At 44.8% G+C, this 12,634-nt stretch overlaps 1 protein-coding gene across 1 annotated transcript in view; it reads right to left on the bottom strand.

Moving 5' to 3' along the window:
- GLDC (glycine decarboxylase) overlaps positions 1 to 12,634 on the bottom strand; it is a 67,570-nt gene that overhangs the window by 15,928 nt on the left and 39,008 nt on the right. The window contains 5 exon segments of the mRNA XM_017857352.1: positions 829 to 925; positions 3,631 to 3,827; positions 4,189 to 4,336; positions 5,651 to 5,728; positions 9,218 to 9,382. Of these exon segments, the coding sequence (XP_017712841.1) occupies positions 829 to 925; positions 3,631 to 3,827; positions 4,189 to 4,336; positions 5,651 to 5,728; positions 9,218 to 9,382 (685 nt within the window).

Raw genomic sequence — 12,634 nt, 5'->3', positions numbered from 1 at the left:
CTTTGCCTTCCTCAACCCATTCCTGGAGAGGCTCCTTCTCAGCCGTAAGACAGGGTGTCTCAATTGTCACCCACAACAAACCTGGCCAGATGCCAAGAACACTAGAGACCCTGATATCCATCTTTCTATTTACATATATTTTAAGTGTGTATGTAAAAGTGAAGAGTAGCCTCTTTTGTCCTTTCTTAAGCTTAGCCTACTCAGGATATGAAGATGTGATTATGGGTAAAATGAAACCAATAATGCCCTTTATTTTTTTAATATTAAAACATCTATGGTGAAGAGAATGCATAGGCAAAGGGTGTGCACAGAAAGAACACCAGTAAAACACAGTGTATTTTTTTCAACTTTTTTTGTGGGGGCAGGAGTTGGGGACATAGTCTACCTCTGTCACTCAGGCTGGAGTGCAGTGGCATGATCATGGCTCACTGCAGCCTCAACCTCCCAGGTTCTGGTGATCCTCCTACCTGAGCCTCCTTAGCACCTGGAACTACAGGAACATACTACCACTGCCAGCTAATTTATTTTATTTTATTTTTCATAGAGACGGGGTTTTGCCATGTCGCCCAGGCGGGTTTCCAACTCCTGGGCTCCAGCAAACTGCCTGCCTTGGCCTCACAAAGTACTGGGATTATAGGCATGAGCCACCGCACCCAATCAACCAGTATTTTGGTTCTCACAAGACAACGAGCCTTCTACACCAATAAGATCTTGCCATTTCTAGTGTGCTCACTGCTCAGGAGGTGGTGAATAAATGAATGAATGAATGAGTAGCTCATTTCTGTATATCATAAGGCATTCAGTAGTCAGGTCAGACATGTGATTTACCTGAGCTGTACAGATGTTGCTGGTAGCTTTGTCTCTCCGGATGTGTTGCTCCCTGGTTTGAAGAGCAAGACGATACACTTCTTTCCCAGTAGTGTCTCTACACCAAGAATAAGGCATCCAGTTAGCACAGATAATCACAGCACTAGGGGCTGCTATAAATAGAATTACTTCTTTCCTTCCCAGCTTGAAGTTAATTCAGCAAACGTACTTGGGTGCAAGTTCATAAAGAAACAATTTCTAAATGTTCCTCATCTAAACAGGATTACTGATTTTTTTTTTTTTTTTTTTGAGACAGTTTAGCTCTTTTGCCCAGGCTGGAGTGCAATGGCGTGATCTTGGCTCACTGCAACCTCCATCTTCTGGTTTCAAGCAATTCTCCTACCTCAGCCTCCCGACACCACGCCCGGCTAATTTTGTATTTTAGTAAGAGACAGGGTTTCACCGCGCCGGGCCCGGTGGCTCAAGCGCTGTAATTTCCCAGCCACTGTTGGGGAGGCCGAGACGGGGCGGATCACGACAAGAGGTCAGGAGATCGAGACCATCCTGGTTAACACGGTCCGGTGACCCCATCTCTACTAAAAATTACAAAAGAGCTAGCCCCGGGCGATCGGTCGGCTGTGGCCTGTAGGTCCAAGCTACATCTGGGAGGCTGAGGCAGGAGAATGGGCGTTAAAACCCCAGGAAGGCGGAGCTTGCAAGGAAGCTGAGTCCGGCCCACTTGCCAACTCCAGCCTGGGCGACAGATGCGAGACTCCGTCTCAAAGAAAAAAAAAAAAAAAAAAAAGAAGACAGGGTTTCACCATGTTGGCCAGGCTTGTCTCAAACTCCTGGCCTCAGGTGATCCACCCTCCTCAGCCTCCCAAAGCACTGAGATTACAGGCATGAGCCACTGTGCCCAGCAGAATTACTGATTTTTAGATTGTACTCTGAGACACCAAGATATATACAATAAGTCTAGGAATTTTGAAAGAAAATTTTGCAGGAATTTCCCAGATAAATATAATAATGGTGACTGGGAGGATTAAGTTTCACTCTGAACTTCTCAGGAGACACAAGAAAAGTGGAAATAGCTGACGAAATTGAAAGGAGTTGGCTCTCTGTGGATTCTGCACCACAGATTCAACCAATCACGGACTGAAAACATTTGAAAAAATAAAAAATAATACAATTAAAACTCACACAAATTTTATGAGCCGGGCATGGTGGCTCATGCCTATAATCCCAGCACTTTGCAGGGCCAAGGTGGGCGGATTACCTGAGGTCCAGAGTTCGAGACCAGCCTGGTCAACATGGTGAAACCCCATCTCTACTAAAAATACAAAAATTAGCCAGACATGGTGACAGGCACCTGTAATCCCAGTTACTCAGGAGGCTGAGGCTCAGGAATCACTTGAACCTGGGAGGCGGAGGTTGCAGTGAGCCAAGATCGTATCACTGCACTCCAACCTGGGTGACAGTGAGATTCCGTCTCAAAAAAAAAAAAAAAAAAACACAAATTTTTAAAAACAATACAGTGTAACAACTAGAGCATAACATTAGTGTTATAAGATGATTTAAAGTATACAGGGGCCAGGCATGGTGGCTCACACCTGTAATCCCAGCATTTTGGGAGGCTGAGGTGGGAAGATCACTTGGGCCCTAAGACCACCCTGAGCAATATGGTGAAACTCTGTTTTTACAAAAAATTTTAAAAATTAGTTGGACACAGTGGCCATGTTTACACCACTGCACTCCAGCCTGGGTGACAGAGTGAGACTTGGTCTCAAAATAAATAAGTAAATAAATAAAATTTTAAAAAACACACACTTCACATTATCATCACATCATTCACTAATTCAGGCTACTCACGTTAAACTTCAGCTTTTATGAAAGATCAAAAAGATAATTTTTTCTCTAAATTTCCCCAGTAATAATCCTGGAATGCATCTAGGTCCCCCGCTCCTTTTTTTTCTTCCTTTTTTTTTTTGAGGTGGAGTTTCGCTCTGTCGCCCAAGCTGAAGTGCAGCGGCGCGATCTCGGGTCACTACAACCTCCACCTCCAGGGTTCAAGTGATTCTCCTGGCTCAGTCTCCCGAGTAGCTGGCACTACTCCCAGTAGTGGCGCCTGCCACCACGCCCAGCTAATTTTTGTGTTTTTAGTAGAGACAGGGTTTCACCATATTGGCCAGGCTGGTCTCAAACTCCTGACCTTGTGATCTGCCCAACTCGGCCTCCCAGAATGCTGGGATTACAGGTGTGAGCCACTGAACCCAGCCCTTTTTTTTCTTTTTTTTTTTTAAGGAACAAAGACTACTTCTGAACATCTACGTTTTTAATCTGAGAAGTTTCACCAGCGAGAAGCAATCAAGAAAGCACGTTTGGAAATCTGGAAATTACTCAAACGGCCACGTGGCAGAAGCCTCTAGGAAGGAACGCGGAGCAAACTCAGTGTGTGCTTTGTAGTCTTTCAGCGCATTTGTCTTTACAGAGCCGTGTGGCATAATGCTTTTGAGAACAAAACTGTCTAAACACAAAACATGCCTAAAATATTTAGTCTTTCAAGGCTTCCATCAACCTAAGCAAATGCGTTATATGACTTCGATACATTATAAATTATACACAAATTTTTTCAAAACTTTACAAATTTACGGTATTTGAGAAGTACTAGCTCATACCCCAAATGGAATTGTTCTTCTGAATCTACGTTTCCTTGACTGACTCAACATGGCCCAGTTGAATTCAGATAGAAACCAACATCTGTGGTCAGAAGGAATCAAGCAAATCATAATCACAATAAAAGGAGAGAACCATGAGCCCCTTTACCTTGTCACCCCCACCATTCTTCCAGGCATCATTCTCACCAAGCTTTCTCGGACAGCAAAAAAGGCTGCGTGGGGTCCCCCATAGCCCAGTGGCACTCCAAATCTCTGTGAGCTGCCCAGGGCGATGTCTACCCCAAATTCTCCAGGTGGCCTCAAGATGCACAGAGCTAAAAGGTCAGTAGCACAGCAGGCCAGGCTCTAGAAAGGAAATGAGAGAAAAGAGAAAAGGAATAAGATCACTACCTTTCCCTGAGAGTAGTGGGAAAGTAGCAAATTATCTTAACTACAGGAAGACTGGCAGAGTATGTTCACATCCTGTGAACACCATTTGCTCATTCATTCATTCATTCAGTAAATATGTACTGAGTGCCCATGATGTGCCAGGAATCAGTGAACAGAACAAAGTTGCAGCAAGGAGGCAGGAAGGAGAGTTTTACCATCGCATGTGATAATGGTAAAGAAATTAAGGCACATGAAAAGACAGAGAGAGAGACAGGTAGACAGACAGATACAAGTTGGGATACACCTCCATGGACCCCCACAAGAAAGGTATGCCTACCCCACTCTGATGAGCTCTCTCCACGAGTTCCGTAAAGTCTTCCACCTTCCCCTCCGTGTCTGGGTACTGGAACAACACTCCGCTGACGTCTTTTCCACTGAAGTCCATTTCACAGGGTAACTTCAGCTCAGTGAGGACTCCAGTGTATCTGGAAAGACAGACAACAAAGAATCGTGCTTTTGGTTTACAAGGGAAAATTAATTAACTAACGCTTCTTTTTCAGTAAGACAGCATTCATTTTCTGTGCCCTCCCACAGTGGCCTCCCACCCCTGCCCCATCCCATCCCACACCAGGCCCTGCAGTGGTAACCGCGTCACAGCAACTCAAGAGCATCCGACAGCTCTGCTTCTGTTCCTCTCTTCTATCCTATGACTCCCCTTTGCCTTTTCCTGTCACAATCTGCTCCTGAGAGAGACCCAGGAGCATTGCTTCCTAGGGCTAATGAGCCAATATTTGTAACAACAGAGCCATCGCCTCTTTCACCTGGGATCACTCTCAAGTGAATAGAAAACCATCAGTAAGACAAGGAGGGAGCCGAGCGGGTGCGGTGGCTTACGCCTGTAATCCCAGCACTTTGAGAGGCTGAGGTGAGTGGATCATGAGGTCAGGAGATCGAGACCATCCCGGCTAACACAGTGAAACCCCGTCTCTACTAAAAATACAAAAAAATTAGCCAGGTGTGGTGGCAGGCGCCTGTAGTCCCAGCTATTCAGGAAGCTGTGGCAGGAGAATGGCATGAACCCGGGAGGTGGAGGTTGCAGTGAGCAGAGGTCGTGCCACTGCACTCCAGCCTGGGCGACATGGCGAGACTCTGTCTCAAAAAAAAAAAAAAAAAAAAAAAAAAAAAAGACAAGGAGGAAGAACTTCCTTAGATTGCTGAAACTAATGCCAATTATATGTCAGAAACCCTCCTCTGAAGGGATGGTGGTGTGGGTAGGGGAAAGAATGCTCAACTTTTACAAAGGAGCAAGCAAATATCTACAAATAGTGGTCGTTGCGAGGTTTGTTTTACCTGATTACAGCACGAACGAAAAGCACCACACTTTAAACTACATCGCATCTCACCTAGAGACTCTGTGCATCCTCTGTAAACTACGTTTGCAAGGAATACACACAAAATCCTAACAGTTGTATGTGAGTCCCATTTTTTTTCAAACTTTCCAAAACCTGATCAAAACAATATTTTTATTTTGTTTTCACAAAAAGGAAACAAAACACAACAACTTACTATAAAGCAATGGCAACTGTGTATTTCCCCACTCAATTCTGACACAGCTTACTTACCAGAGAGATCCCCGGAAGAAAGTGAGAGGGAAGGCAAAACTCAGCAACCCCAATTTAAACAGCAAAAAAGCCTGTTTCAGATTCACCTCCAATCAGTTTGGAAGTAAGAAAGAGAAAGAAACAGCAGAGATGAACATGACATTATCCTGAGTTTAAAACACGAATAAAATTAATTACTTGGCTCGAGTCTGGACAACAGCTATTGTCTGTGGGTGGCAACGGGGGTCAACAAAGAACTTCCTCCTCTTGTTGTGTCTGTTGAAAAGAAAAAGCACATTCCAACATGAACATTAAATAAATCAGACCATCTTCTAAGAATGCAAAGCAAACATGGTACCGAGGGTAAGTCTAAGCACAGTATAAAAAATACTGAGTAGGCCAGGTGCGGTGGCTTACACCTGTAGTCCCAGCACTTTGGGAACCCAAGGTGGGCGGATAACCTGAGGTCAGGTGTTCGAGACCAGCCTGGCCAACATGATAAAACCCTGTCTCTACTAAAAATACAAAATTAGCTGGATGTGGTGGTGCATGCCTGTAATCCCAGCTACTTGGGAGGCTGAGGCCGGAGAATTGTTTGAACCAGGGAGGCGGAGGTTGCAGTGAGCCAAGATCGCACCACTGCTGCGCTCCATCCTGCATAAGAAGAGCGAAACTCTGTCTCAAAACAACAACAACAACAACAACACTGAGCCATCAATAACTAATGGCATTTACTGATTAGCATTGCTCATAGATCCAATTCCCATTCTAACCCCATTTAGAAAGTCAGTCTTAAGATGGTTCAATTTCTATGTTTATTCAATAACAATTATTTAATAATGGTTCAAAATTTTAAAAATATGCCATGAGGAAAAAGAAAATAAAGCAAAGGACAGTGATTAGATACTAGTGTAAACTGGACAGGTGCCGTGGCTCACACCCCTCTGCTTCTTCTTCTTCTTTCGTTTTTTTATGTTTTTTTTTTTTTTTTTTGGGCCCTCTGTCGCCGGGCTGGAGTGCAGTGGCGGGCGACTCAGGTCACTGCATGCTCCGCCTCCGGGTAACGCTCTCCTGGCCTCAGCCTCCAGTAGTGGACCACAGGCACCCACCCCACACCCGCTTAATTTTTTTGTATTTTAGTAGCGGACGGTTCACCGTGTTAGGTTCAGGAAGGTTCAGATCTCCTGCCTTGTGATCCGCCCGTCTCAGCACCTCCAAAGTGGCAACTGGATACAGGTGTGGCCCACGCCTGGTTATTATTTTTTCGGGAACAGGTCGTCATCTGTGCGCCCAGGCTGGAGTTAGTGGTGAATCACGCCCATTGCAACCTCTACCTCCCAGGCTCAAGCCGATCCTTTCTACCTCACACACTGCCCCACATAGTTGGACTAACAGGATGTCCAACCACATGCCAGCCAATTTTTTATTAAAAATAAAGTGGCCGGCGGGTGGCTCAAGCTGTAATCAGCACTTTGGACCGAGACGGCGGATCACGAGGTCAGGAGATCGAGACCATCTGGTCACACGTGAGAACCCGTCTCTACTAAAAAATACAAAAAAACTAGCGGGCGAGGGGCGCGCCTGTAGTCCAGCTACTCGGGAGGTGAGAGGAGGAGAATGGCGTAACCCGGAGGCGGATGCTGCAGTGAGCTGAGCTTCCAGCCACTGCACTCAGCAACCGGAGCGACAGGCGAGACTCCGCCTCAAAAAAAATAAATAAATAAATAAATAAACTAAAATTGGCAGTCATGGTGGGCTCATGCCTGTATCTTTACTTGGGGCTGAGGCGAGTGGATTGCTCAGGCTCAGGAGTTCAAGACCAGCCTGGCACCATGGCAAAACCCCATCTCTACAAAAATTACAAAAATTGCTGAGCATGGTGGCACAGGCCTACGAGTCCAGCTACTTGGGGATGAGGGCAAAGCGAGGATCATTTAGAACGCAGCGAAGTCAAAGCTGCAGTGAGTGAGATTGGCACCCAGCCTGGTGGACAAATCAAATCCTGCCTCAAAAAATAAATGAAGCGGCGGTGGCTCACGCCTGACACAGCACTTTGGATGGCAGAGGTGGGTGGATCACGAGTCAGAGATCAAGACCCTCCTGGCTAACACGGAACTCCATCTCTACATAAAAATAATAAAATAATAATATAATATAATAATAATAAAACTTAGCCAGTTGTGTGTGGATGTGTCCCAGTACTCGGGTCTGAGGCTGAGGCAGCAGAATGGCGTGAACCCGGAAGGTGGAGTTTGCAGTGAGCTGATATTGCACCACTGCCCTCCAGCCTGGGCAACAGAGCAAGACTCTGTCTCGGGGGAAAAAAAAATTAAAATAAATAAATAAAGGAAATAAAAAGCAATTTTTTTTAAAAAAAGAGGGAAGATGAAAATTAGTGAAAAGCTAAGAATAATAACCAGAGAGGCAGGTGACGGCACCCCTTTGTTGCTGTGTGTCCCTGACAGAAGGGAGAACCTGAACCCACCCCCAACGGCTGCTCAGGAATCAGAAAGGCCAATGGCTGGAATGCACCAGAGGCCCCTAAACCTGCTGAACAAGTATGGAGCTCACTCCCTACTCCAAGTCTGCAGAAGCCAAAAAAGAGGCTTACATGGGCATTCAGAGCTAGGGGCACGAAACCTAAGACACAGCATGAATGTGTGCACCTTTCCCAACCAGATGACCATCTACATGAGAATTCCACCAGGAAGGTACGCTCCTAAGTACTGGCAAGGCAAATGAGGGAAGGGGATGAGCTGGAGAACCACTGTGAATTGTCCATCAATTCAGTAACTCCACTTCTAGAAATGGCTCTTCAGGAAATAATCAGAAGTTTTGACAAAGATTTATTATAAGGATGCACATGAAGCACTATTAATAACAGTAAAAGATGGAAATAAACTAAATGTGTAATAGACAAGAGATTAAATAAATTAATGGCACTTCCATGCAAGTGCCATGGAGATAATAGAAGTCCTACTCTATGGGCCTGAGAATCCACCCTCGACCACAGTGCCAGGACCTTTGTCGTTCTTACAACCCCACCAAATGGACACCCTCACACCTTTCCACTCAGCTATGCTGTTAAGGTTTGGAACAACGGAGAGGCTCCCAAGTGCTCAGTGATGTGTGTGTTATGGGGGGATCCTCACGACTAACCCACACTTGCCCTCAAAGCAGCACCCTCACCCCCACCCCCCAACCACATCTATCCAAAGTCCACTTCTAATTGAGCTTCCCCCTCCCCTGCTCCCGCCCTCTGTCCTCCCAAAGCAAGGCGCCGAGTCAGCTGTTTAAGGTCACATTGCCACCCTAACCTCACTGCCTTGCCTTGAGAGACCTCACCCTGTCCCCCAAACAACCCCGCTGGCCCCTGGAGCCACCCTCGCAGCCCCCAGGCATGCGCTTGGCTGCTTCCCCATGCCAGCACTTCCCAGTGGGGGACCTGGCACCGGCTCCTTGTCCTTCCTCCCAAAAATGGTACCCTCACCAAACACGCAGATGTCTTCACCCCTCACCTGCCAACCTCAGCCCTCCCGTCTAATCTTCCCCAACCCCAACCAAAATCCGGGCAGAGACACCAAGAAGGACCCTGGGAGGAAATATCCAACTTCTAGGTTTTTGAACCTCTTGAGTTTTCAGTTTCTTTAAAAGTCATACTCTAGAAAGCTGACTAAAGTAATATCACAATATACTATAAAAAGAAAACAAGGCAGAATGAGGTGGCCCACACCTGGAATCCCAGCACTTTGGGAGGCCTCTCACCTGTGGCACAGCTGCAGCGCCTCTGCGGCTGCAGTCCCCTCATCCAGCAGGGATGCATTGGCCATGTCCAGGCCTGTGATGTCACACACCATGGTCTGGTAGTTGAGTAAACTCTCCAGCCTCCCCTGAGACACCTCAGGCTGGTATGGAGTATACTGGGTGATCCTGCAAGGGAAACAAAAGGTCTTGTCCAAACTCTGACTCTGCTGTTTAGAGAAGCACACAAAATACCTTCGTTTTAGGATTCAGTACCTGAAAATAATTAGCCTATCTTAAAGAGAATTACATAACACATCAGTAAGCTTCTTTTTGGCCTTTGTAAAGAAGCTTAGAATTAAATCACAGTAACAATATTACCCTTTGTTTGGGGATAAGCAGTACTTATTTTTCTGTCTCTGGTTTTCCTTTTTTTTTTTTTTTGAGACAGGGTTTCACTCTGTCACCCAGGCTGGAGTGCAATAGCATGATCACGACTCCCTGAGCCTCAATGTACAAGGCTCAAGAGATCCTCTGGCCTAAGTCTCCAAAGTGGCTGGGACAACAAGCACGTGCCATCACGCTTGGCTAATTTTTGATTCTTTGTAGAGCCAGGGTTTTACCATGTTGCCCAAGCTGGTCTTAAACTCCTGAGCTCAAGCAATCCACCTGCCTCAGCCTGCCAACGTGCTGGGATTACAGGCAAGAGCCACTGCACTTGAGGCTACCTATAATATTATAAACAGAAATTTCATTTGCTATTATCTTTCCCCTAGATAAAAGACCTCATTCACAGTTTACAATAGGAAAGCATCCAAGAATCTAACATGTAATACTCAAATATTTTATTTATATATTTATTAGGAAATTTGTTTTATGTTAACCAGGAGAAGTTCTACATGCTAAGAAATTAATAGAGGTCTACTTAAGAATTCTCATTATCCAGTTACTAAGAGTCCATGGCAGTTAACTCTATGGCTATTGAAATTCCAGGATGGAAATGTTTAGAAGGCAACATAAACATGGATTCTAACTTTATCTCCTTCAATTATTAGCCAAGAATGTGGCTTTGGATATGTGAGTTAGCCAATTGACTTCCTTCATCCTTACAGGCGAGATCCACCACGTCTGACCTATTTTACTTGGAAGGCTGAGGCGGGCCGATCACGAAGTCAGGAGATTGAGACCATCCTGGCTAACACAGTGAAACCCCATCTCTACTAAAAATACAAAAGATTAGCCAGGCGTGGTGGCACACGCCTGTAGTCCCAGCTACTTGGGAGGCTGAGGCAGGAGAATCACTTGAACCTGGGGGCGTGGAGCTTGCAGTGAGCTGAGATCGTACCACTGCACTCCAGCCTGGGCGACAGAGCAAGACTCTTCATCTCAAAAAAAAAACAAAATTAGTATATCATGAACATCTCCCGCATCAGCAAATATTTTTTACAGCATCATTTTCAATGAGTGCATAGTATTATATTCATATTGTCTAATTATCATTTCCTTTAGCAGACACTGCTTGTTTTTCCTGTTCTCTTTTGTGCTGTGATGAATTCTTTGGAACATTGTTCTCTCTCTTCGTATTGTACATCCTGTGCCTGTCTTTATGGATACACTAAGTCTTTCCTATTTAACAGATGGACTAACTTATATGTGTGTATACCTGCGTGTGTACGTGTTTCTACACAGCAAATAATGATTCTGAGTAAAACGAAAGTTTTTTATTAGTCAAGCAATCTAAGCACTTGGCTGGAGTAGTGCCACATCTGTCTTCACGGTGTCAAGCCATGTGTGTAGCTCTTGTCTGATTCGAGATCACAACTGCCTGCCTGTTGTCTATGCCTTTTATATGACCCCATTTCTGTTCAGATTTCCCTTTCTATTTGCCTACACCATGTATTGTGTGCCTCATTCATTCCAGTTCACCACCCACTTAGAATTTGGCAAACTAATTTACAGTTGCTGAGCCAGTCTGTTCAAGCAAAAATCCATTCTGTTGTACACACACACACACACACACGCACTCTGTCTCTCTCTCACACACACACACAAACACACACTCTCTGTCACACACATACTCTCTTTCTCTCTCTCTCACACACATACACACACCCACACACCAACACCCCAATACAAGTCTCAGGAAATTATTTCAAAGTCCTGATATTGTACTGCTTGGAAAGGCAACATCCCCACCACACTCCCTGTCAAAGATAAGAAGATGTTGGTTTCAAAGCTTTCAAAAAAGAAAGAAAGAAAAGTAGATGGAGGCTGGATGCGCGCTGGCTCACACCTGTAATCCTTGCACTTAGGGAGACTGAGGTGGGCAATCACTCGAGCCCAGGAGTTCGAGACCAGCCAGGGCAATATATGAAACCTCCCCCCTACAAAAAAATAAGGCTGGGTGCAGTGGCTCATACCTGTAATCCTAGCACGTTGGAAGGCAGAGGCGGGTGGATCACGAGGTCAGGAGTTCGAGACCAGCCTGGCCAATACGGTGAAACTGTCTTTACTAAAAATACAAAAATTAGCTGGGCATGGTGGCGTGTGCTTGTAGTCCCAGCTACTTGTGAGGCTGAGGCAGAAGAATCGCTTGAAACCAGGAGGTGGAGGTTGCAGTGAGCCAAGATCAAGCCACTGCACTCCAGCCTGGGTGACAGAGCAAGACTCCGTCTCAAAACACAAACAAAAAAAAAAAACACATGAGGCTGGAGGATAGGTTGAGGCTGCAATGAGCTGTGATCACACAAGCCGTGATCACACCATTGCACTCCCGCCTGGGTGACGGGAGTGAGACCCTGTCTCAAAAAATAAATACATAAAATACAAAATGATCTCGCTTTTATAAGTTTGTAAGAACAAGTAGATGAACCGAAATGTAAGCTGGTTTTCTCTGGGTGGTGAGATTATTAACACTAATTTTTTTTTTTATTGTGTGTTTCAAACGTTAAAGAAACCAGCTACCATTCATTAACCATCTCTTATGTGTCAGGAACATATTTACTACCTTTTTTATGATTATATTATATATGTTCTTTGCAACAAAAGAACCCAGATAACTATTGAGAAATAAAATCACTCAATTTCCAAACTTTAACATAACTACAGTTAACATTCAGGTGCATTTTTCCGATCTCTTTTCTACATCATAAACTATTTATACTAAAAGTAGTATTGGCCAGGCATGGAGGCTTACACCTGTAATAACAACATTTTGGGAGGCCAGGGTGGGAGGATCACTTGCACCAGGAGTTCGAGACCAGCCTGGGCAACATAGCAAGACTCTGTCTCTACTAAAATAAAAGAAGTTTTGTATCTTAACTTTTTTCAGTTAACATTATTCCATGAACAATGTCTAACATCTTTAAATACAATTCAAAATCATAATTTTAACTGCTCTATGGTATTAAATAATATGAAATAATAAATATTATTAAATAA

This window comes from Rhinopithecus bieti, unplaced genomic scaffold, assembly GCF_001698545.2.
Source record: "Rhinopithecus bieti isolate Rb0 unplaced genomic scaffold, ASM169854v2 scaffold_42039, whole genome shotgun sequence".
NCBI lineage: Eukaryota > Metazoa > Chordata > Mammalia > Primates > Cercopithecidae > Rhinopithecus > Rhinopithecus bieti.
The sequence above is the reverse complement of the archived record's forward strand: the minus strand, read 5'-3'. Positions and strand labels throughout refer to the sequence as shown.